The 27,011-nt window shown below is 38.7% G+C and overlaps 1 protein-coding gene across 1 annotated transcript; it reads right to left on the reverse strand.

Moving 5' to 3' along the window:
• Nucleotides 1-112: 112 nt before the first annotated feature.
• Nucleotides 113-27,011, reverse strand: WWC3 (WWC family member 3; the record flags this gene model as incomplete). The annotated part of the gene is made up of 15 exons (XM_009872162.1): nt 113-252; nt 1,654-1,781; nt 2,488-2,715; nt 3,744-3,836; nt 5,137-5,301; nt 6,417-6,576; nt 7,318-7,469; nt 8,706-8,873; nt 12,955-13,147; nt 14,609-14,695; nt 15,233-15,307; nt 16,072-16,192; nt 22,439-23,013; nt 24,129-24,218; nt 26,769-27,011. Coding segments are annotated over 15 exons (2,545 nt in total), but the record flags the coding sequence as incomplete, so codon positions are not given.

A 27,011-nucleotide genomic window follows, 5' to 3' on the forward strand; every position in this document is an offset into this window, starting at 1 on the left:
TTATAAAATATATATGTATATATATATATATATGTTTTTGTTTACTTTTAACTTTTTTTACTTTTTTTATTTTTTACAAAACGTGTATATTAGCTTTTGCACATTTTTTTTAAAAGAAACTTGGCTAATCTAATAACTTCATTAAAATAAAAGCGATAAATACTTCATGTTTACAATGCAACATGTCATACATCATCAGCTGGCAGAGGAGGTATGTTAATCCTTGGTCTTGTAAAAAAAGCTATCTTCTCTCTGTGATCAAAACAAGATAAAAAGGAAGACAATCAAATATATGTCTGTGTTACTTTCCCCTCAAGAACACGGTTTCACTACTGTGGTTTGGTTAGTATTTTCACTTACATACCGAATCAATGGGTTTTTTGAGTACCACAAACTTACAAAAACTGTTATATCTCACAGTACACTTTTGACAACCTTCTGTCCAATACAATTACTACTTTTGAAAACTTAAGCGGAAGCTTTCTTCAATTCATTAAACATCAGTCATAGTTGACTGCCCAAAGGTTTCATGGGACAAGCCCTGCATAAGCCTCTTCCATAATGCTAGGTTCACCCTTGCACATTTTGCAATAATGCCTACTAAAAAAGGAAAAAAAAATGGCAGGCTCATCTTTCTGCTTCTTTATTGAGCAAACAGCACATGTGGTAAAATAAGTGTCAAAAGAAAATGATACGTGCATAAAAAGAGTAAGAATTGAAAAAAGGAAGACAGTTTTTCTTTCCTCTAGATCTTGTTTTATTCAATTCCCTGGATCTTTTTATATCTCAGCAAAGAGCAGAAAAAACGCTTCAATTACCAGAAGTGGAAGATGTAAAAACAACCCTAAAATTTCTCTCTCTCTTACTTCATCCTCACCTTTGCAAGAAAAATCTTTCCAGTATAACTAAAGCAAAATAACTGCATTAAAGGACAAACAGCTTTTTCATTTCACTTAAGTATTCCCTGCAAAAAAAAAAATGTTCTAAAAACATTGTAGCTGAGCTGTCCTCCACATCTATGCTGTACTAACATTTCTTACTCTTACTCTCCCAATATAAGGTATAAAAATTTTAGTGTTGAAGTAATGAAGTCTGCTGAAATGTATATTTTTTATTAAGGCCACTGTGCACAAAATAGAGTGTAATAAAAAAATAAAGCTGAGAGGACACACACTGTGTGAAATAGGGAAAAAAAAAAACAACCTAAAAGACTTCTTGAGAGAAAGCTGGAATATTATCGAGTTATTTTTAGGGAAAAAGAGTGTTACTAGTAATGTACATGTATTACATTGAACAAGCTATTTATGCCTAAAGGGTTGCATTGAAGAACTGACAAATTACTTGAACTTAATAGTGACATGGCTAAGTTGAAAGAAACACCTAAGCTATGTTTGTGCTTGAGGACTTGTGTTTTTTTTTTTAATAAAAAGGAAGAAAAATGTCACGTGTTTTAGAATTGCAACACTACAATTTTACCTTAGCTTTGGCACTTTGCAGTACAAAATTTTCAAAGGAAACTCATGTTTCCAAATCAATATAACAAAAAATACTGGCTATATAGAAGATACACAGAATTTATGCTAAATGCTTCAGAGAGCTTTAATCCCTCTAATAATCTATTGCTATGCTATTGCAGTACATGTAACCACTTACCTGAAAGTCTGCACCTGAATAGGCTCCTTCTGGTTTTGCCCACGCAACTGGTATATTTCTTTTGATGCTTTCTTTAGCATCTTTTCAGCTGCTTGCTCTTGGTGATGTTCAAATTTGGTCTGCCTCGTCTGAAAACAAGAACATAATTCTTCAAATAGTGGTATGAACAAATAAAACACAAGAATACCCAGCTTAAAATAATACTTTTTTCCCGCTACTCACCACAGTAAAACCACGTAAGTACATTGTCTGAAATAACTGATCATGTAAGAATACTAAATTAAAAAGACTGACAGTGGTGTTTCATTTCTTAATGTTCTTCAGACAGATGTCAATTAAATTAATGAAATTTACTGTACACACATCTGTCAAACAAGACTTTAAAATAAACTTGGGCTCACTCTTATCTCTGATAAACCAACAACAATTTTATTTTTTGTGCCATTTTTGTCTTTCTCCAAGAACAGGAAAAAACCCCCACATACTTAGGGAACATTCCAAATACTTTTAAAAGACGGAGTATCAAGTTTCCTTCAAAGATCAGAAAGAAATTATTAACGTTCCAGTAATAAATATCTAAAACAAAAAAAGCCCAACCCAAACAAAAAGTGCCATTGGCAAATAGTGCCATCCTCCAAGTAACCGTTTCAAATAAATACACAGTTTTATAATAAGCAACGGAATAATTTTTACTGTGCTATCATCAAGAACATAAAAGCAACATTCATGTTTGAAGCTCTGTATGAGCAGCTCTTTAGACATCTTGCCGCAACTGAGAAATTTTGAAACCAGGAGTTTCTGAACACGTTGAGCCTTCATCTCATGTTACCATACCTGCCTTTCTGCTTCCTTCAGCAAGTTTCGGAATCGCTCATCCCGAAGGACCCAGTGGGGCAGATCTGTCTGCCCTCTGAGCTGGGCATCTTCCAGACGCTGTCTCAGCTCTCTTAAAACACATATCTCCTCATTCAGCTGTCTTTGCCTAGTTCGGGATGCCTGGAGATCCAGCTCCAGGTCTAAGGACGTCCTTGCCATAAGCTCAGCCAAAGATGATCTGCAGGACTGCTGAGTTATTAGGATGCAAATAAAAATGCAAAATAATTACTCACAACAGAGTATAGCGGTCTCTCTTCAGCTACATAGAGTGTATATTTTCTGTACTTACTCCACAGACAAAGTCTTTCTTGACACTAAGTTTTGGAGAGATTATCTATATCCCACGGTGAAAGCTGTAGGGGTTTTCTGTACCTTACATAAAGTTTTTCAATTAATGCTTTCAGCTATCTCATTTTATAGTCTCCTTTTGACTTATAAATATTTAACTAATTTAAATCTATCTACTAAACAATCGAGTTATGATGATAAAAAAAGGGATGCAGCATGACAAACTCTAACAGAGTCACGTCAGAATTAAAAAGGGGAATTTTGCTCAGGACAGCAAAGAGCTTTATTCAAAGCTGGGTGTAAGATACATTCTGAATCAAAACGTGAAGCATACCTGTCTACTTGCCTACACCAGCAAGAAATTAACTTCTGCTGACCAGGCTTAAGTGCACGCAATTTATGTACAAGGCATTAAAGCCGTACCTGCCCTTCTTTGCCCACTTGTTCTGCAGTGTGTGGGCTGGATGGCAGCAGGGTGAAAGGAGACCTTAAGCTACTCATTCCCAAATATGTGGCCCTCACATACTTTGGTTTGCCAGGCTGCACGGGAGGGGAGCTTGATATTTTACTGTCACATTCACACATACTTCTCTGGGCCTGCTAGATTTTAAAGATTTAGCAAAATTTACATCTAAACCAATGTAAATTCAGTCCCCGTTAAAATAATTTTTGTCTGCCATGCTTGTTTTTTTTCCCCTCCTCAGTAATTGTTCACAACTACATTTCTCTTCTCTGTGTCTACCTTTTAGCTTAAAGAAAACCAAGCCAAACCCCAAACATGCATCCCTCCCCCCCCGTACATTACAGAAACCTTATCTATTTCCCATACCCATCAGAAAGTACCTACAGATATCTAAAGCTTAGGTATAAAAGTACTAGTGTTCTAGCAACTTAGTGAAAAGTAAAAAACAGTATCTTAGGTGTACCTGCTTATATCGTAGAGTACGCCTCTCCAACGTATTCCGGACAAAAGGGGATTTCCTTGGTAGAGTTGAACTGTCACTGTCACTGCGATACAGCTGATTTGAAAAGATATTGAAAACACAGGCTGTTTGTAAGGTCATCTACTTTAAGAAATCTGGATGATTTTTTTTTCTTTATCTTTTGATATTTATTTTTACAAATGCACTGCAACTGCTAATAACTGATTTTCTTCAGCTTTACATATAATAGTGCCCATACTGTATAATTACAATAATTCAAGAAAACTTCAAAATCACTAACGTTCTGCACCTAAGTTTCAGCAAGCATTCTAGTAAATATCGAAGACAGGTAACCTAAAAAAGGAGGAGGCGAGAGTTAAAGGCAATAATACTGCTTCCTAAATCATTTACTGTTACAGGCACAAACAATACAGTGTGCTTTTTTCCGCCTCCGATCTTATGTAAATGCATGTTAAGTGTGTGTATTTAACAATCATTTCCATTTTGCATTATCTTTGCTCTGGTGTATAAGGGCATTTCACTCACATTCCCCGTATTCAAAAATCAAACTGAGGAATTTGAAGGGCTCCATAGACGCACTGTGTGCGACGTAAGTAAGAGAGCAAAAACCAGAAGACCCTCGGTTTAGGAAAAAGCACGCAAGTTAAATATCATGACTGCATTTTCAAACTCAAGCTATGAAAAGCTTATGAAAGGGGCACAATTAAGCTGTGCGCATTCCACTATCATTGCAAAACCAATACTCATGCATTAACCTGCAATACTGTGAGCAATACAGTTTACAAGCCTTTCTCCTTTTAACACAACAATCAGCTAATGACAGCTTGAAAACTGTTGTGTCCATCCTTAGTTACTTGCACCAGTGCACCCAGGAATCTCGGGTCCCACTGGATATCCCACTGGATATTTAAGTTACAGCCATGTCCCACGGCTGACATTTGTGACAGCAACCAGAGACATAAGAATATTTATACAATAACTCTAACATGATGCATTCAATTTTCTTTCTCAAACTTGTAGGTACCTGGAAGTTAAAACAGTTTCTAAGCTGTTGGTATGCCTCATTAGACAGCACTGTACCTCTCTAAAATCAATCACCCTAGCCTAAGGTTGCCAGGGAAAAGGGCTTAATATCTAATTCGTCATAGGTTCTTGAATTTTAAATTAAATAAATCCAGGTTTAAATGCTTATAAAAGAACCAGGGGACCTCTCCCCACTGCAATGTTTAAATTCAAGGAAATGTTATCCATTGCTGTTAAAAAGCGGCATGAGTTTCTTATAAACGTAATAAAGTCTTCAGAAGAAATGATCAAGAATGCACAAAATACTCGTGCAGGTGCCCCTGCCCCCGCCTTCTTTTTAAGCCTTACTCACTCTGCAAACATATTGGCTTCGTGCTCCAGGCGAGAAGGTCTGGGAACGAACAATAGTGCTACTGCGAACAAAAGCAGAGCCCCGTGGCCTGCGGCTAGCTCTCTCTTTGGGAATAACAGCAACCTCTTCAGGAAACAGATCCTCAGTGTTTGTTTCCTTATCCACCTACAATTTCAATGAACGAAAAAAAAAAAATTTTTTTTTCCTTATTTTTTCTCTCTCACCAAAAACAATCAGACATTTCAACAATATGAAAAGTAAACAATTTGCCCTGCTAGCTAGGTTCAAGTTTTAATGAGAATTGAGAACAGAGGATGAATTACCTCACTTTAAAAAAAGTTTTAAACCCAGGTCATTCAAAATTATAAGGTTACCTTTCAGAAGCCTTTGCTGGAACAGTAATAATTACGAGATGCAGTTATAATGTGAATCATAGCTGCAGAGCACAAAGACTGCATTCGGCATCGGCAACCGGGCATTAACCAAAGTACAACCTGACTCCAGCCTCAGCAGAGGAAAACCGAGTCACCTTTCAGTAAGCAAGCAATCACCTTAAAAATAGAGGGGAACTCAACAAAAGGTAACTCAAAGACTGTCGAAATAACAATACAGGCATGCTAAAATATTCAGAGATGTAGAAAGCCTATGCTAGGCTAGCAAAGCTCCCAAACTTTAAGGTAACTCATTGCCTAAAGGCAACACAAACGGCTTGTGTTCCTCTGCTTCCATGGAAGCGTGCTGACTGCAGCTTGCTCGGGGTTATTTTCAATGTCTCCTATCTTGAATACAAAAGATTTTAAATACATCAGCTTCAGCACAAGTGTTCTAAAAATTTCAGCTGTTTTTACTGTAACACTAAAATAGCAATGTGAGTCTTAAAGACACTAAGCTTCTTTCTCCACAAATGCTTCAAAAATATTTCTAAGAACACTCGAATTCGATCATGATCTTTTCTGGTGCAATTCTGAGTCAACACAGACATCGATAAAGGTGTGTATTTACATAATAGCTAAAAGCCACGGTAAAACTAGTTTGGTCTTCTCATATACAAAAACACCAAACTAATTCTGTCCAGAAGTAACTAGTAAGCAAACAAAAAAAAAGAGCACAAAAAGACGGCATTGTTAACAACTCAAAAGGCACACCGATGGCACAGGGTCATTAATGTCACTTCTGACTCCTTTCTCTCCTGGTCAGTTGGGACTCGAACTCGAGGAGCAGCAGTACTGCGCTCCGTGTGTGCCAGGCAGTTTCCGTGCTGCAGTGTCTTCTCTCATTACCTTTAGTGGCGGAGGCTGCATTTTTCCAGAACTGTACTGGCCTGCTTGAGTTGCAAACATGTGTCCAGCTAATGAATCCCCGCAAAACGGCTCTGGATAAGGAGGACTAGTCTGGGTGCAATTACTGCATCCACTGTCAACAGATTCTGCTTGCCAACTCCTAAAGTCAGAACATCACAAGAATTTCGTAGGTATTAAAAAAAAAACCACGATGTAATTATGCGTTACGTTTATGTATTTTATTATCCAGCTCAGTTTATCATTTTAGAGTATTATTTCTCTAATAAATCCACAGAATTTTCAAAAGCAGAACACATCCCACTTGCATTTCTGTAGTTGCAGACAAGCAAATACATGCCAAAAAAAAAAAAATCACCTTCCTTAATTTTCTTAAAGCGCATGTTCTGGTCTTTATAACAACACTAAGAAAACAGTAACAAAAAGAACAATGTAACTCATGTAACAAACTAGGACTATTATTAATGATGAAAGAGCACTGTAACAAACCCTGAAATTGTTAAGAACTATGTTGCATGTTCACTCCATAAGCATTGTAATGCACGTATGTCTGTGACATTTTCCCGTGTCAACACAGAGTTGTTGTTTTTTTCAGTACAGTGCCGTCACAAATCTATTAGAGCCGTCCCCCCCCTAAAAAGTTTCTGTTTGATACAATGTTTTTTCACTCTCCAAACTCCAAGTCCTCTAAAAACTAAGCCAGCTATTCAAATAAGGTTTTCTCCTGTTCGCACACCATCACCCAATAACAGAATGTTGTAACACTAACAGGGAGCAAATCTCAGAATAAGAACCTGCTGTTTCTCCTGCTCTATTTCAGACTATACCCGCAGCGTAAAGATCATTCAGCTGTTTGATGAGGTACTTAAACTACTATTTTCACCTTTCTGATATGGCTTCTGCCTGGTCTTCCCTTCTTTCCATCTCCAGGATTTCCTCCTCTGTGTATTCCAGTTTCACCCTCTCTTCTGCCAACTCTCTCTCAACTGCTTCCAGTTGGGCAGTGGTCCTAGCTAACAGGGCTGTCACTGCATCCTGAAAGGTAAACGAGACCTCAGATAAAACCATTTGAACAAGACAATGTATTTAATGTATATTATTCAGAGAAATCAAGATAAAAACATAGCCATTGTATAATTCTTTTTTAAAAAATAAAATTGTTCTGAATCTTAATGGTCAAAAAGTACGTGGTGTTCCATGAATGGAACTTCTCACAGAAATCAGACAGACTTTATCTCACTGGGGAGCATGATCCAGCAAGTTAGGTCAGAACACAGTTCTAGAGGTCATCCAGGCTGATGTCCTGCCCAAAACCAAAGACAGCTTCATAGAATCATAAAATGACTTGGGTTGCAAGGACCTCAAAGATCATTTAGTTCCAACCTCCTGGCCATGAGATTGCTCAAGGCTCCATCCAGCCTGGACTTAAACACTTCCAGGGAAGGAGCATCCACAACCTCCTTGGGCAACCTGTTCCAGGGCCTCACCACCCTCAGGGTAAACAACTTCTTTGTTCTATCTAGTCTCAACCTACACTCTTCCAGCTTCCACCCATTAACCCTCGTCCTATCACTACAGGCCCTTGTAAAAAGTCCCTCTCCAGCCTTCTTGCAGGCCCCCTTCAGGTACTGGAAGGCTGCTATAAGGTCTCTTCGGAGCCTTCTCTTTTCCAGGCTGAGCAAGCTTAACTCTCTCAGCCTCTCCTCTTAGGAGAGGTGTTCCAGCCCTCTGACTATCCTGGTAGCCCTCCTCTGCACTTGCTCCAACAGCTCCCTGTCTGTCTTGTGCTGGAGGCTCCAGAGCTGGATGCAGTACTCCAGGTGGGGTCTCACAAGGGCAGAGGAGAGGGGCAGAATCACCTCCCTCAACCTGCTGGTCACACATCTCTTGATGCAGCCCAGGACACGGTTGGGTTTCTGGGACACAAGCGCACACGACATCAGGTTGTCCAGGGGCACAGTCAAGGGCTGAAAAGTCTCCGAGGATGGAAACTGCACAAGCTTTCGAAGGGCGGTGGCAAAAATTTTTAATGAGTTTTTGTCAGCTGGACTGGAAGTGTGCACACAAACACACAAAGAGCACTATTTCAAGCACCTATCCAGATGCAATCTAGCTTTTAATTACTTTTTTTAAATCCATCTCTTGCCACAAGAGCTAAATTAAGGTATCACCTTCTGTCCACCTGGAACACAAACTGCACCTGAGGTAAGATCCCAAACAACCACCCAGCAGGTCAAATAAAGTAAACAGATCACTTTTTCAAGAGCCTACCGTTTTAACTGTAGTTACATTTCCAGAAGACCGGGGAATACTTTCTTCACATTGGTTTTTGTTCTTTGCTCTCTGGGGATCTGAACCGGTGAAGATCTGAACAGCATACCAGTGAAGCTGCATCTCACTAGAACTCTCTGCATCAGTCAGGTTTATCTGAGCAATACCCTGTAAACAATGAAAAGCATTCACAACAATAAGGTAAACACACTGCAGGATATACACCTTCTCATTTAAGAAGTATTTCACTCACAGTGTAAAATAATCAAATACTAATAGTGTCTTTAAAAAAGAGACAGGTTTGTGTTACGATGTCTAAGCTACTAAATTTCTTGCCTCTTGCTTACTACCAGGAAGGATCAGAGTAGACATTCAGGTTGTTTTAAGCTGAAAAATAAATTTTTTATGACTGATGTAGATTTGATTGTTACAGCTGACAGTTCTTAATAGTTCATTTTAAAAAAACCTTCTCGCACATCTGATTTCTACATTTTCTTAAATTAATATCACTTTAACAATACTACTTAAATCTGTTTTCTTTTGAGAGAACCAAATTCTGAGATACCCATTCTTTCTCTGGTCCTCAGAGGCATCTTGAAAAAGAAAAAGAATGTTGTGTAAACCAATTTATTTTTTCTGCCTCTTTGTATCATAAGGCTGTCAAATGGGCCATAAAGTCATTTTCTCCACTTCCGAAGCCATCCTTACACATCCCATACTCAGGTGAAAATAGGTTTAATGGAGACTTTCCCCTAAAAGTATTCCCAACTTCAAAGTAGCCCTACTCCATCAGACGGTGCTCATGTAAGAAATTTCTGAGTGGTGTTGACTTAAATGAAAAACAGTTGTGAGTAAATCTATGTATTTATTTTGTTTATCTTCCTCCCCGCCCCCCCTAGCTAGTCTTTAATTACTGATTTTGGCTTTATCTGGCTCTCTCTGAAACCTGTTCATTTCCATGCTAATAATGGACCACATGCTAAGAATGTTTTCATTTTTATCACTGAAAAAATCACATTAAAATTGTTTCACTTCTCACAAAACAAATTGCTGGATGCAATGATTCTAATTGTAAAGGCAGTAAGAAATGCATACAGAAACTGCATTCACCTTTAAGCAGATAAAGAAACAGTTAATTAGAAAACACTAATAATATTTATTGCATTGTTTTTCCAAGATGACTGTTCCTTGGGGCTCTCTTTAAACAGGTGTAAAAAGGGTAATGGAGAAGAGCTTTTGAGACTAACATCATATTGGGACACAAAATGTTACCAAGAATAATGTTATTTTATGTCAGTCTATTCAAGGCTACAGAGATGCCTTTTATAAATAAGCAGAGATGTCTTGTATTTATCTACTTATCTATTTATCTACTTTATCTGACAAAGTGTAAGATAGAAACATGTATCGAATACTCATACTTTTGCATCATAGTTGGAAAACGTTTAAGACATGCTGAGTTTGGTTTCAGGGGTAGAGAGTAAGGCTGGCTTTCCATCCTCAATATTGTACAAAACCTGTGTTGCCTCTTAAGATGTCGGACGCTGCTCTACATGGTGGATTTATGAAGCAGCTAATAAAGCATGCCAAAGAAGCTGTTAGTACAAAGTGAATGACTAATTGGATAGAAAAATCACCAAACCCTATTCATAATTATCAGTACTGAAAGGACAAATTGATATTTCATCACTCCGCCTCAAGATGTGGCGCTTGCCCAAATGGATGAAGAAACCAAGGTGGGTCTGCTAGCGGCCTGTCACGTGCCTGCTCTGACACATTTCTTGTAACTTGGATGGTGGAATAGTAAAGGCCTTTATGAATCTCTTGGTAATACCAGAGGGATTACAAAATTTATGAGGGAAGGATCAGAATTTTAAATTATATTAAAAAATGGGATGGATGTTCTGAAATAAAAAACACGAAATACCAAAAGACAAATGTTAATGCTCAAGAAAAAGAATTCAAACAAACTAAGACACGAAATAATTGCCTGGTCAGGGCTGTAAAAGACCAGAAACAAAACACCAAATTGCAAAACAGCAATGGCATGTGATCGCAAGAAAGGTAATTGCACTTCTTTGATGTTTTAACATGAGTTGTATATGTTAATCATGGAAAATAACAACTCCCTTATCTGGCCTACCAGGGAAGAAATAAGCCAGCTTAAGGAAGCACAGTTTCAGAAAGGTGAAGGAAAACACAAAAATATCTTTTCAGCAAAGCAGGACATACAAGTGAAAGGTGGAGGGAAAGAAAAGACCATCCCCTAAGTTTAGTGGATTTACTTCTCTACGTAAATGAAGGTTAGAACTATTTGCCAGAATATTTCTTCCTTTCTTTTTGTTCTTCATTCCCTGTTACGTACAAGTATTTGCGTAACTTAGGATAAACTCCAGCCCGCTTTGCTCCTTTAGGAAAGCATTAATTTGGCATAACCTAATTGAAAAGAAAGCAGTCATCAAGAACTTCAGAAATAATGGATGATTAAATAGACTGAAAAAAAATAATTTCAGTGAAAAGAGATTTTGAAAGACAGATGCCTTGTGGATAGATGCCATCACAGCAATTCCAAAGAGAAGTAGCAAATGACTTCTCAATTTGAGAAAACACTTATTTTCAATTTATAGCGAAAACGAGAAACAATAAAGTTTAAATACATACTTCAACAGCGAACCTTAAGAAACTGTGTCATTGTTTCTTTCTTTTTGAGAAGCATTGTTAACTTACCCTAGAGTACGCTACCAACTACTGCACGCAAAGACATTTCTAACAAAACTACCCTAAGGCTATGAAAGAGAAAAAAATCCTACCACTGTATCCTGAAGACCTATTACTTTTTTGCTAATTCAGTAAGAGCACTTCAAATAAAAGCAACCTAAGCTTCAATGTGCTTGTGCCAATACAAAGACGCTTCACACTGAAGTAACTATTTAGCTTCCCAGAGGAAGAGGCTACACCAGCATTTTACGCCAATATATCCTGGTTGTTTTTGAGAGGCTTTCTCTTCCATTATATTGTAGCCAAAAAAAATGACAAAAGTTTCTACTGCAGACAAGACCTGGGGTCCACTTCTGTCAGCGTTAAGACCACTGTTTGTATAGGCTACCTAGTTTTAAGGTGGATTACAAACATGCATTTTTTATCAGATTTGTTCAAACACATCTTACTCACAGTCCAGCAGGACAGTGAGATGCCTGTACCCCTTAACCACTTTGATAGAGTTAAAAAAAATAGATTCACTAACCCATTCAAATCCCCTCCTGAAATGGCAGCCTGCTCACTTTAAAATAGCCAAGACATCAGCCCCAAAGCAGATTTATTTAAGCATATTGTGTCTGACAATAGTTAAATGAAGCTAACTTTCAATACATTTAAAGTTAACACAGTTAACACTTGTAATCTATTTAACAATTGCTACATTTATTTGAATGCATTCACAGCAGTTATCTCCATCAGTTTGAAGTAGAAGGTTGGTGTAACAGAAACCTGCCTGCACCACTATTATCCTGCAACAAAGTTAAGACTAATAAAACAGTAGTCTGCTTTGCCCAATGTTATATAGCAACAAGAGGTTTGTATTTGTTATCTTTTATTAGGGAACTATTTTAATGATACTGCTTCATCATGAATGCATTATAGTACTGTGTAGAAATAGAAACACTTACTTGAAAACGTGCAAAACGAAGTCTTGGCAGACAAGTTTGGGGGTTTTTTTTGTTTGTGTGTGTTTTGGTTTTGTTTTGTTTTTTTTTTTTTACACAGTGCTTTCCTTCTTGCACCAAAATTCAGCAAAGGCAGATTTTTCAACTTTTCCCAAAGCAGACATTTGTGAGAAATGCATTAAATAAATTAAAATTTAACTCCTAGCCTACTAAATTCCATAGCAATGACTGTAACCTATTTATCCGTTTTCAATGTACCTCTGCAATGTAACAGCAAACAGCAGTATTCATAACATTACTCTGAACACTGCTTAACATGCTCCAATTTTCAACGCCTAATTCTGCTAACCATTACATAAGACATTATGTAACCTAAACCGCACATATCTGAACCTTTTAAAAAACTCTTCTTTTTTATTAACAGAACTATACTTATGTATGTGAACAGACACATTAACATGTAACTCTATCAGCTTTTCTTATGCAAAAATAAAGTCTTCACTTTCTCTTTCTAATCTTAAAAAAATATTTCTCAAGTAATGTTAGTTTCCCATATCACATGGCTTTTAAGAAAAAACAACACTTACCAATAGTTCCTCTTGTTGCTGATGGTCAACTGAACAGATATAGAGTTGCAGTGATTTTAATTTCAGAACACTTGAATGCACAGGGATTCGGAAAACTTCATTAAATATCAACGGAGTTTGGAATTCCAAAGCTCTAGAGCAGTAAGTGGTTGGCGTGCCAGACTCCAGTGGTGGCAAATAAACTCTCACATGACTGGGAATAGCAAATCAGACAAATAGCACAATTCAGACAAAGCCAGCTAGTCTGCATTTCTCAAAACCAAGCTAAGCATCAGTGTAACTTCGACAGTAAGAATCTGCTCTGGGATCTTCTCGTTCCAGGAATTTACTTTGTATTCTTAACACAAAGAACTGCAAAGCTGATCTGAAAATGCTATCTTTTTCTAACTAAAACAATTTTCTTAAAAAACCCTTGGTGCTTAAGCAGAGGCACCGAGCAGCACTTGAGATGTTCTGAGGTATTCAAGGCATCTACGTGGGGCTAGAAAACATTATCTATGGGAGAGCTGCAGCCTTGCCCTGAGCAGCAGCAGCTGGAAGCCGGGTGCTGTGCGATGATATTTCAAATGGAAACACAGGCCTACGTTCAGGTGATTGAATTGCACCATAAGCATCACAGATCTATTTCTTTCTTCCACCCACTAAGCGCACCTTTTCCTTCCCTCAGGAAACTCAGCACAAAAGGATGGCAAAAAGAAACCCGCAATCATCGCATCCATCTGCTGTCTTTAAAAATAAAAATAAAAGTTAAATATCTGGTACTATCTCACCTGAGACTTCAAGCAAAAAATCAAAATCCACAACCCTTTTTCATCTGACAGAAGGCAGTAGAGCTACTTAAAGAATTGTTTCTGTGTTCAAACTGTCCTGACTGCTTGTGCAGCCCCTGCAATATCCTTTTTTTTGCCATACCTTCATTCCCTTGTACTAGCAAACAGCTTCACGCAACTGTGTGGTGAACCAGATTTAAAAAAATTATCTGAGTTAAAAAGCTAACCTAGCTAGAAAAAAAAAAAGGGCACAAGGACTTAAAAAAATCCAGTGCTCAAGTTGACTACAGTGCTGCCTGAATGCCACCACATAAGAGGGGCTGATAGTGACACGCAAATAACCAGTTAGAGGATAACTGGAAGAGGTCGTTACGGTGGAACTGCAGCACTGGAGTGTGGAGCATGAGTTAGCTAAACAGCCCCACATGCTCTCAAAAGGGATTGACCCCTTAATCTTACTGATCAAGATATTTGAGAATTTGAGAAAATCACACTAAGCTTATTCTGGGATACATCACAGGTATGCTGTAGAGAAGTTGCACAGGAAATAATATTTCTGGAATACTGGAAGACAGCTTTTAAGCCAAGGCGCGTGGAGTGACGGAAGCATGACTTTGATGCTTTTGAACAAACTTTCTGGTGCATAATAAACACGTAAGAACATCAGTCTTCAGAGACTACAGTTGGTACCTGACCATTTTGTCAGAGCTTCTATAAAAGGGATATTTTGTGTTCATAAAACTAACCCTTTCCTCATGCAAATTAAAATACACCATCTTCTCCAGCAATGGCTTAACTTTTCATGATAACACACAAATCTGCAGTATTTATGACTGTGGCACAAAACAAGCAATGACCAGACTTTGAGTGAAATTTAAGCTTACATTTTGCAATTTTCTTTAACAACTAGACTGGTAAAGTTCTTCAGCTGTAATACATGGACTAACAGACATTCACTTCCACTGTCATGCCTGGAAAATAAATTTCCTGGGTTAGTCACCAATCATCAATACTTCACTTAAGAGATAGAGATGGAAGACTAAAAAGGCTTAAAGAATGTAAAAGCACATTTCAAAAATCTCAAGCTTGGGAATTAATTTTCCAAGAAGTAAAGATGATTCTGGAGGGCTAAGATAACCCACCTTGCTTTGCATTACCCTTCCCCAAGCTACTCCCACCACCAGCACTGGCATGTCTTAAGCACAGGAGTTAGAAGTTGTCTTTGGGAACTGCATTTGTCTCTTCACTTGTGACTTTCCTAAGGTAATCTTCCCTTATCTGGTATAGAAAGATCTGGCTCAGAGACATATCCCTATACCCATACTCACACTAAAGGCCCAGACAATGAAAATAAATGAAATGAAATTAAAATAAAGTACTGATGGCCCTTGTGTCAAGTCAGCATTGAAACGACACTCAACAAACTGCGGTTAAGACACATCCAAACCAAGAAAAGTAGCGAGCGATTCCTGCTCAGTCGACAGGGAGCAAGAGGAGTAACTACTCACAGAAATCCAACGTGTATTTGTGGTTCTTCATTACTGGCAGCATCACCATAAACAGGCTCTTCCAGATCTTCATTCCTGAAGGAACAGAAAGTACTGTAAACTACACACTGACCCAAGCTGTTAAAACATAATTAAATGAACATTTATTTTGTAATTTGTGGATATAAGCAACTGTTTAGTAATACAGGAGGGACTGCTAATATAGAAGGAAATGAGAAATCTACTTAAACATACACAGAAGTAATAATTCACAAACTTCAACAACTGTGGACTTAGAATATCTCTTCCAAGATATTTACGTTATTTTAACATTTATTCTGTCTTCCATTTCTCTTTAGCATCCTCTAAACTTAATCGTCTTCGTAGTTACTCTTTATTATGTTAAAATAATTGCATAAAGCAACATGTGTTTATCCATCTTTCAAACACTTGGTCAAGCTACGTATTTTTAGATTTTCAGCAGTTCATACATTTCTTTTTTGCAGTTTTATCATATGTTATGCAGAACTGTAAGAAATACTCTGTATAGTTTTATTTTGTTATAGATGGCTGAAATAAAATTACTGATTTATGACTAAAACTGAGAAAACTCTTTCGAGATAGAAGTACGTGATGTTAAAAAGTTAGAGACAATAAAGCAGAAGTGACTTGGCACTTGTGAAGATGACAGTGGAACTGCATGTAAAAAGGTTCTTTCCTTTAAAACATGCAACCTAGTATTTTTATGTTACTAAGAATTAGCGTTTTCACCAGCGTATTCAGAAATTTACAACGAATTGTTTTGGACTGTGTGGTAGAACAGGAATATTTCCAGGTTACTATGCATTTATACACCTGACCTTTTGCTTAAAGCTTCAAACACGCCACTGTCACTAGCCAGTGAATGATCTGAGAGACATGCTGAAACTCGCCTGGCTCTCCTCTCCGATCTTCTACCACTGTCTCCTCGCAGAGTTACAGCTGCCACGGAGGAAAAAAAACAAACAGTGAAGACAACACCAGGGCAAGGCAGTCTCTTTAAAATTAAACCAGAAACATTTGTTGTATCAAAACTAGCAGCAAAATGGCACAAATGCAGTTCATTCCCTTTGCATCTAACTTTAAGCTAAAAATCTAGAATACAATTGACCAGAGATATTCTGTGAGAGAATTGAGGAAGGAAGTTTGTGGCTAATTTCTCTCTGACAAGACTAAGTATAAACCAACTGTATTGTTATCAAATACTTTTCTGGTAAAATAATCCCTCCTAAAGGAAGACTGACATTAATTCAATATATGTACACATGATATCCTAAACTTTTAGGATGTACCTACTGAATATACAATAGCTTGAAAACAAACACAAAGACTAATTCTTTTAAGAAGTTATCTGATAACACAATGTGTGGTTTTGTTCTCATTTGTTTCCTAACACAAAGTCTCAAAGCATACTGTTTATACCATCGCATAATAGCCGCTTTTATTTACAGTCGGAGAGCCACTATCAACAAGAACCAGTGCTTTCCAACTCACTCAGACCACTGTTTTTTTTCCAATTCTTGGTGAATGGTTTGGAAAACTGACTGGGGGAGGAGGAAGCAACACTGAACTCCCTCTTCCATCCTTCCCTGAATCACCAGCAACACCATAAATAGCGACTTCTCAATTATTTTTATATTTCAAGTATATCAAGAAAAATTATGTTATGCATCGGGTTTTACACAGGCAAGTAGGCAGAGCAGCTACCACTCCTTTAAAGCCTGTGCACAAGTGGTAATGCTGAAGAACTGTAAGGTTTTGACATTTCAGTAACAGCTCCTAACTTGAGATTGTTTTGAGTCCCTGAGAGAACCATTAAAAAGACACATGGAAGCGCAGCTTCCTTACTGCGCAGTGAAGAACTTTTACCAACGTTCCCCTCTTCTGCTTAAGGTTCAATGACTGTCAAAAAGCAACGGCAAAGAGATGCCACTTTAAAAATGGGGAAAGCATCTTACTTGCTTCTACTTATGCTCAGAAAGCTTAAGACAGAACAGAAGCATTCACAGTTTCAGGAGACAGCATTTGGAGTGTCAGCAGCAGAGCACACTGCAGCAGCGACAAGCACCAGCTGACACTTACAGGTTACTGCCCCCAACTGAGGAAGAAACACATTTTATTCAAAATAAGAACTTGTTAAGTACCTCTGTTAAACACTATCTTAAGGCATCAAAACTAAAATGCTGGCAACCTGAGCAGGAACTTTCCTTCAGCAGAATGGCAGCCCACAGCCTGAGCTCCAGCTGCAGCTGAGGTACAGACAGCGAGCGTCCTCCCTGCTCAGGACCCACCTTGGCTCCATCCAAACACCACCAGGACAGGACATCAGGACTTGAATCACAGAAGTGTCAGGGTTGGAAGGGACCTGAAAGATCATTTAGCTCCACCCCCCCTGCCATGGGCAGGGACATCCCCCACTAGATCAGGCTGCTCAGAGCCCCATCCAGCCTGGCCTTAAAAACTTCCAGGGATGGGTCTTCCATTACCTCTCTGGGCAACTCGTTCCAGGGTCTCACCACCCTCATGGTGGAGAACTTCTTCCTAACGTCCAACCTAAACTGATCCATCTCTAATTTTAATCCAAGTCCCTCAAATTAACATGTTGCTGCTGTCGACAGAAGTGTCTAACTAAGGTTACTTTTAACCCGTCTTGGGACTGGGAGACAGGACGCGCTGAGCCCGTCAGTCCTGCACCAGCCTGAGGTACATTCCATTTATCAGGCCATCAATAGCACAAAATCCCAAAAACATGTTCCAAAAAGCCCACAGGGTTCTGTTTGGAGGTGAATTCCATATATCAGCAGGGCTAGTTCTCTGGACCTGTACGTCATCCTAGGTATCTCCTGTCTGAATTCAATGAAGGATTTAGTCATCTTCAGCGATGCAGGAAATTTATCTGCTGAACAGGAGCAGCCCAATCTGCATTTGTCCCTGTGCCTGGAGAAAGAACGACCCCTCTCCGGCACCTCCACCTACAGCCTCCCACCTTTCTTGTGCATGGCACAGTGTGCAGTTACCCGTGTCATCCTCACCACAGATGAGAGTCAACTTCAAGTTAGCTCACAGAAAGCAAAGGATCTGTATTTGAAGCACATTCTCCTCCAAATCACCTGTACAAAGCAGTGAGTTTCTGATTTTTTTTGTTTATGTGCGTTCTCTTTGTGTTTTGTGGTCTTACAGGTTTTTTTGTTATTGTTGTGTTTGGGGTTTTTTTAAAAACTTTTAATTTGCCGAAACTACCTCTGACTTTTGTAACTGGTACATGTGCAGAATCAACACTAGCAGATGTAGATGGCATCTTTTAACATGAAAGCTTCCCAACAATTTTACATTGCTGGAAAGAGGCTGAACTTCACAAAAGCGTACACATTTTGTATCAAAGTGCTTCTATAATTTCTGTGCTATTTTCAACATGTTACACCAGGATGAGTTCTTTTTGTAAATAAGCCTTTGGCTCATCCCTTTATGTGAACACATATAGATGTAGCAGAAGAAAGACCTTATGGGCTCTCTCCTTTGGAGGTTCATGTTCCCAATTTGTCTGGAAGGAAAAATTGGTCTGAAGCACCAATATAATGTCACAAAAAACTGACACATTACAACAATGTTGTAACTTGACAATGATTTGCTCACTGCCTGCAGGCCATGGAAACAATCAATAACATCAAGACAGACTCAGTGAATTTGGGAGAGATGCAAACGCATCCTTGACTAGGAAGAAAAAAAAAAAAAAAGTCAGCAAAATTGGCCAAGAAGAAAGAATCACCAGATTTTGTTTTAAACAGAACAATATTAAGCACAGGTTCTAATGCCAGAAGCTAAAGAACTGCTTAAAAATAATATTTCTAAGATAGACCTTACTTTTCATTTTCTTATTTAAGTAACAAAATCAAGGCATAACATACATGAATTTCCAGTACTACTGTGCACCAAAACTTGATAAACTTAAGACAGCCCTGATTAAAAGAATGTTTTCAGGTGCCCTTAGTTGAAAAGATGAACTTCAAAGGAAATTTTGGTGTCCAACTTTTCACTAGCTAATAAATAAATAAATAAATAAATCCAAAGCATGTTTCACAAGCTTAGGAGACTACAAATATCGCACATTAGCTCAAAATGCACTAACAGAAGTCATACACTCTCATAAAAACTCAAAGACGTAAGCAGACCTTACCTACCATGATGCTGCCAGGCATTATTATGATATAATAAAGCTGAAGCTCACAGAACACTTTTTCCAGCATGAATATATCATTTAGTTGACATAGCAAAAAATTAAGTATGCCATAATGATTAAGAGGATACAGCACAATATCAAACAAAACCAAATGTAGCACAATCCCCTGTTTCTTCACATGCAACTAAAAAAAACCTCAACAACCAACAATCAAAAAAAAAAAAACAAACACCCCAATCAACCAACACTTCACACAGAAAAACACACTGGAAATTACAGGCAAAAACAGCACAATAAGTAATTTCAGGTTGACTTACAGTGTATTTTTCTGTTGTGCCGCATGAGAAACAAGACAAAATGAAAAGCACACAATGATAAATCACCTTTTAGATCTATGACAATATTTTACAAACAAGAGATTATTGAGGCAGTAAAGGAAATTTAGCACTTGCAAAATTATCTTAGGATAGAGAGGAAGAAATTGTGAAGATATTAGAATCCAATATTTTATTAAACTTCTGACTCCCACTCCCAGCTTTCTAAACACAATGTATTTAACCTCTCAGGCATATTGCTCCCATCACACATGCTAACATATTTCACAGTATGTCCCTGAGACAGATGCAGAACAACAAAACAACAGATCAGCAACTGAACACCCAAACCTCAGTTCCTGAAGAACTCTCTGAACTTGCTCACAGGCTGCTTCAGTGCAAAGCATGTGCAGGTTATTCAGTGTTAAGCCTCTCAGCCCCCAGGATTTGCAAAAAATTACCTCATGTTTTCTCTGGTGAAGGATCAGGCAAAAGACTCGCCCCAGCTGAGACTTACTGGTTTTATGCTACCAGATCACTGGGTGGCAGCAGCAAAGCACACTGAATAGTACCTTAGTAAAAATCAACACCCCTCAGCATCTGGGGGGTCCCAAACTGCGATACAGGACCTTGATACTTCATTAAATTCTTCAAGGAAAGAGTACAAAATCAAAACAATTTCGAAACTTCCAACTGCAACTTGCAAACCACTGAACAACACTTGCAAACCCACCAGCTAGCAAGTGTGGAGCAGTCAGGATTCCAGCCGAAAACCAGTGAAGTTAAACAAATTTTTCTTCAATAATGGTTTTCAAATTCAAATAGTTAGGGAAAAAGTCTCAAAAAAAAAAAAAAAAGACAGCCTGGCTACCTTTTAACCATAGATTCTTCCTCAAGAAGCAACACAAAGCACTCTATTGTACATAGAGAAAAGCTGTAACCCTGCGCTATGAGCTGGACACCACAATAGTGACAGCAGGTAGCACAGGCATGGTCCTGCCAGTTTTTCAGAGAAACGTGTAGAAATGTGACATAGAAGGGCAAAAAGAAAAACCAAAGCAGGAACTTGACCCTCATCCTAGTGCTCCCTAGGCCCTCAGACCAGGCCTTCACTTCTAGGAAAGGCGTACGAGCTATAAATGAACTACTGACATAGTTTCACTTACCACAATGGGTGAAGACATGCTGTGGTCTGATCTGAGGTTTAAAGAAAGCCTCAGGAAGCCTCTTTATGGCACTAATTTAAGCACAAGCTTACATGCTGGTCTCTGGAATTCTGTTTATTTTGGTCTGAAAGCTGCAATATGGGCACTAGAAATGTTTACATCTAGTAAATGTAAATTCTGCAGCAGTATCTTCTGGCAATGTTAGCTGCATTAAGGAAAGCAGGTGAGCCTACACTCAAAAGCTGTTTGAGCAATACAGGTTTTTTAGCACAGTGATGACACACTAATTTTTTTAAGCAACAACCTGAAAGCTTCTCCTTAGATAGTGTCAATGTTCCTTCTCATTATCAACTGACAAATGAGATTTTGGTAAGATAGTATGATACATTCTCTGGCTGTTTCACATTATTGCTGATGTTGTAAGTCTTGTATGCAAAATTCTACACAACTGCCAACACAGAATTCTGGAGGTAGAAATGGGATATAGAAATGGGATGGGAATTATAGTCTTTATTATTCGAAAGATTCTCTGAAAGCCATTGTCTACTGGCATGGTTTTATGAGAAATACAAGCAAGCCCACATACAAAAATATCATAACGAAGGAATACTCTTTAATTTTAACACCTGTTCTTCATTTGATTGATTAAAAGAGGAAAAGAAATTTCTCATGTGCCTTTATTGCTCAGTGTTTTGCATATTATAAATGTTTTTGTTTCCTTTTTTGATCTCTCTAATTTACATTTCTCAACTGCAGTGCCTCGGAAGCTTCCACCAACAACAAGCTGAACCAAGTCTATCAAATTCACAAACAGGGAAAGAAAACTCCAACAGTACGTGTGCGCCGTGGTAACCACACACATCACTCCTCTGCAGTCACAGAGCACAGAATCTCCAAAGCAATTGCTCAAAGCAGAGGCTTAACTTCTCACACCCTCCCTACAAAAGATGCCCCTCGGCTGATGAAGCACTCTACTCACAAGCCCAGGGCTCCCTGCACTCGTGACTGCCACGCTTCTGATCCGCTGCAGAACTTAAACATGGGAGCCTGGCCCAGAGTGTGTATGAATTCAGCGTGAAGTCAGCCAGTCTTTTTTTTTTTCTGTCTCCCCTGGGTTTCTGTTGCTTTAAATTACCAGGATAATGGTGACATGGGCATAACTCAGAAGTAACTAGACAACGCTTTTTTTGATCGATTCCCAATCCAAGACCAAAATATTTATTCCTTCATGCACTACACTCTAACGCAAGTCCATATTCCATTCCCTATCTTCCACCCAATTCCCCACTTTTACGATTTTAAGATTCTTCTGTCAGGTCTCTGCCCTAAACCTAAAATCTAGGGGTTTGTGGTGTTTTGGGTTTTTTTTCAATTGGTTGGTTAATTTAACAGCTAACATCTACCACGTAAATTTTAATTGGTAAAATAAAATAAGCCAAAATGAGGAACGATTTCTATTGTGCTAGTACGCTTAGGTCTGCGTGACACCTTCTGTGATAATGTGACAAAATGGCGATGCCCAGAAACTCACCTCCACCAGTTTGGAGAGCAGTCAGCTGTGGTCCCATCTCTCTCAGCCCTTCATTGTCCACAGGGTAAGTGGACGTCTGAGACGAGTTCGTTCCTTGCGTATCATCATCACCCAGCGCTGTGGTCTGAGCCCTGAGCATTTCCAGGGCTCCTATGCTTGCCATCTCCTCGAAACCTTCCGACATCTGAGCCAAGGGAGAATCTCGAGACGCAGACAGAAACGGAGTGTCCAGCGGCGAGCTTGGAGGGGACAACGACGACAAGGAGGACCGTGATGACAGGGATGCCAGGGACTGCGGGGTATCCAGAGACCTCCGCTGCTTATTGAAATTCGAGTGCCCGATAGGATCGGCGTACGGCACATCCTTTGTAAGAGACTCGAAGGGAATGATGTCAAAGCGTAAGTGCTGCCCGTAGTCTGTAACGCTGTCCGATTTCTCGTACTGCGGAAGGCCGTAGATGTCTGTAAAGCTGACCGAGCTGAGGGAGCCTCTGCTAGAGGCCAAGGATCCTCGACTGGAGGCCAGGGATCCCCTGCTGCTGCCAGAGGACATCGTGAGGGTGCTAGCTGACAGACTATGGCAGGCAAAGGAAGAGAAAACAAAGAAGGCCCTTTCAAACAGAATCAGAAACACCAGCACAGACATAAAAACATCAGTTTGGATTACACAAGCGATTTTACATGTATTCCATTCTGTAACATGGAGACAATCTGGCATTTTAAGGTCTAGCTCGTGTCTTTTGACCTGGTCTCAAGCACAACTATAACTGTAACAGCATAAGGGACAACCAAACATGAACCAAGTGCCTGAAGACAAACAGTCCAACAGGACAAACCTACTCCTTCCTCCAATTTGCAAGCAGCTCTAACTTGGCAGAAAAGAGGCCAGAGGAGGATCTGGATCAGTAGACTCGATGTAAAGCCAGGGAAGGTAGATTACCTCCATCCAGCTTGAATTTATGTTAATGATGGGTCATAAACATATCAGAGAGAAAGTGATTTGGAAAGGCCTACCAAACTGCTGTGTGAGCCTCACTTCACAATTTTTCTCGCGCAAAATAAAAAAGACTTTAGGATCAATCTTATTGCAGTTCCTCTGACCACTCTCATATGGTTAGAGAGAATAATAAGTGACAAAGATGAAATGAGACACAGCAGGACCTGAGCTTTTGATGTCGTGTGGTGTTGAGCTGAGGAATCCCCAAGAGCTGCATCTAAAAAGGCAGCTGTGAGTGTGAATATGTAAAACATTCTGGGCTTCTGTGTGGGTCTTAGCACGTTCTCATATTTAAATGGCAAAATTTTGTCATCTCACCAGGGATCAAAAACCCCTCTTTTGGAGAAGGTATCAGAACATTAAGACCTCACAGAATGTAAAAGAGTGTTACCTTCATATTAGAAAACTGTAATCATATTACAACAAGTTTTAAGTACGTATCTTCAGAAAAAGAGGTATCATATAAAATTCCCAAATACACATAATAATCTAGCCTCAAAAGCCATCACTAACACTATTTATAAAACTCCATCCAAACACCACATTCCATAGACCAAACAATATAAATATAGTAAAAAAAATAATTTACTTGGCACACATATACAAAAGTATTACAAGGTAAACTTTATAGATTATTAATATTCTTCTCTGCTGCAGTTAAACTTCAAAACCTGCTGGTTTTACATAACTCACCTTTTTAACTGAGAGTGTAAATATGAGGTTAAACGTGTAGCTTCCTCGAGTTGCATAAGCAAACAATTTCTCTTTTCCTGTAACAGTATCCTAGAATTAACACAGATACCTATTACTATTTTTCTTCATTACAATAGTAGGTATAATGCTGTCGGTCTCATATATCTGTAAGATATCTTAAATTCTGTATCTTGGTATTGTTAACACTTCAAATAATATATTTTAACTACTGATATCACATTTATTCTTTTCCTAAATCCAGAAATGTAAGTATTTCTGGTGTTTTGATTTTCCAGGCTCAATCACTGAACTTCAGAATAAAATCAGGGCGGCAATCGGTTTTGCGCTGTACATTTGTATGTCCAGGAAAGTTACTGATCTGGTATTGCTTTCACAAGTTGGCTGGGAATTGAGATTCTGAAAGACAGTTTGGAGAATGCAGACCAAACTTATTTGAGTGTTCCAGACGTCCCTCAACAGCAAAGGCAGCTGTTAGAATTCAACATGGTAACATGGAGGATAAAAAATAAAAACAAAAAATGCAAAATCAAGCAAAAAAATGTAAGCAATAAAAAGAGAGTCGTTCTGGATAAAACAAAACAGCAGCATTAGTTTCAATAAACTTCTGATGGTTAAGATATGAAAAAAAGTCTTTGTTAGCAGTAAAAACATAAATCTCTCAACTTCTTTGGCGCTCAACTTCATGAACCCATATGCTGGCAAGGGGCTGTAGCGCTGTGCTCCAGCAATCCCCCCGTCCTCCGGGGAGGCTCCTGCATTGCAACCACACGCGGCAGAAGCTGCACACCCCAGCAGGCGCAGCGCTGGAGCTTTTCTCTGGCGTCTGTGGACCCCAGACCAGGTCGACCAGGTGGCACAAGGAAGCCTGCAGCTCACCTGCATAAACTTAGGTGTTAAAGGCACTGCAAGCAGGAACCAAAAGAAAAAGAGAAACGCATGCAAGGAACTTAACTCAAAAGTTTGCAGGGCAAAGACAGGGTATCCCCATCATCTCCTTTAAAAACCAACTTTTAAACCCACATTCAGTAATGCTATAAGGTAGGTACCTGCATTAAAGGGCAAAAGATGGCTCGAACCAGGCTTGCCAGCCAACATTTGAAAAAACCCAAAAAAACAAAAAAACCCACCACCGAAAAAAGCCCACCACCAGAATAACAACAAACACCTCGTCACCCACCATGCAGATTTTAAGTTAGTTCTGATCTGCACATAACTCAGTGCCTTTAAAACTCAGTAACAGAACTGGTAATTGTTTAAAGAGGAAACTTGTTCGTAATTCCACAATTAGGAGAAAGTGGAAGCAGAAAAGCAGAATTAGGAATGGTTTTGGCTATTCCTGAGGCTAAAATAAACAAACAAATAAACTAGGGCTACTAATAGTTAAGCTTTCCTCCAATTTGTTATACAGAAACAGAGTGCCTTTCAATATTATTCTAACTTCTACTCAACTTTTTGCTAGCATTTGGAATATCAAGTATCACACTGGAATGCTGGTTTCCACAGCATGAACTACATGGAAAAATAGTTTGGTCTTCTTGCCAATATAGTGTGCACTACCTAACATGAGAACCCAAAACCAACAAATAAAACTTACTACACCGCAGTGTAAAGTGAACTCTCTTTTCTGTCAGGCTAAGCTGAAAAGCCAGTGCTACAGTGTTGCAAAAATTGCAAAATATATAACACCAAACCGTGGGCTGGCTGTGAATTTTCTGTTTCTTGCCTGAATTTACTGACTGAAGCAAGAAACTTAAAATTCTCAAAATCTGAATATAGATGGTAATTTCAAATATTTTAGAAGTCTCTTAACTAAGTAAATATTACACTTTACAAAGATCACATTAAAGCCGGTTCATGTAGTTTTGCTCAAGTGTCAAATCTGGAGATTTTTTTACCACTACTTAGGAGAAGCAAGTCTGGGAAACAAGAATAAGTACTTTCTCGCTTTTACTGGAAACAGTCTGTGGTAACAAGAAGAGGGTAAGAGGTTTTGTCCATTTCTTTGGCTACAGGAAAAACTGAGCAAATTTAAAATAAACATAGTGTTTCCATTAATATGTTTTGGGGTGGTTGTTTGTTTTTACACATAACTTGAAGTGTCTCTGTTTACTATGTTCTCTGAATGTCAGAGTTGGGATGTGCTCCCACTTCTGAGATTGAAAATTAAAAGGAAAAATTGTATACAAAAGGCAATAAATATTTAATCATTCAACTTTCTTGTTATAAAGCACAAACTAAATATAGGAGAGAATCTTCGTCCTGATGCTTTTGGAGATTACTGCAAAATAACAAAAAAATATAAAAACTATAACTACTCAGGTCTATATTATCAGACAATACCACTCGGACTTTTTGCAAGCTCTCTCTATTCTGATCTCACTGAGACTTTTTAGAGTAATAAAACGACAACAAATTACCTGACATCACTAACTTTCCTTCAGAAAACTTCAAGACAGGATTAAATAATCACAGTCAGGAGAAGTCTCTCTCCTTTTTGAAAGGATACTACTCTAGTAACATTTTCTTTGTGTCTTAAACACAATGAAATTCTCAATCTTCTTTTCGAAACTACCTATATGGATTTTACAGTAGATAAGAAAACCATGTAAGCTCCCAAACCTTTCAGTGGCCCCGTGGGCAGATGTTGCTCGAGCCCGTTGAATTTCATCCTCCAAGCGCCTTTTTTCTTCCTCCAACCGTGCAATGTCTTCTGGGGATCGTCTCTGCTGACTGATGAGCTGCAACTCGTGAAGAAGAGCCTCCTTCTCTTTGATGAGCTGAAGACGGTCCCTGTCCGCTTCAGCCATTCCTGGCCAAGACTCACTGTCTAGCAAGGCCAGCTGCTGTTGTATATTGGAAACT

This window comes from Apaloderma vittatum, unplaced genomic scaffold (assembly GCF_000703405.1).
Source record: "Apaloderma vittatum isolate BGI_N311 unplaced genomic scaffold, ASM70340v1 scaffold17816, whole genome shotgun sequence".
NCBI classification, from domain to species: domain Eukaryota; kingdom Metazoa; phylum Chordata; class Aves; order Trogoniformes; family Trogonidae; genus Apaloderma; species Apaloderma vittatum.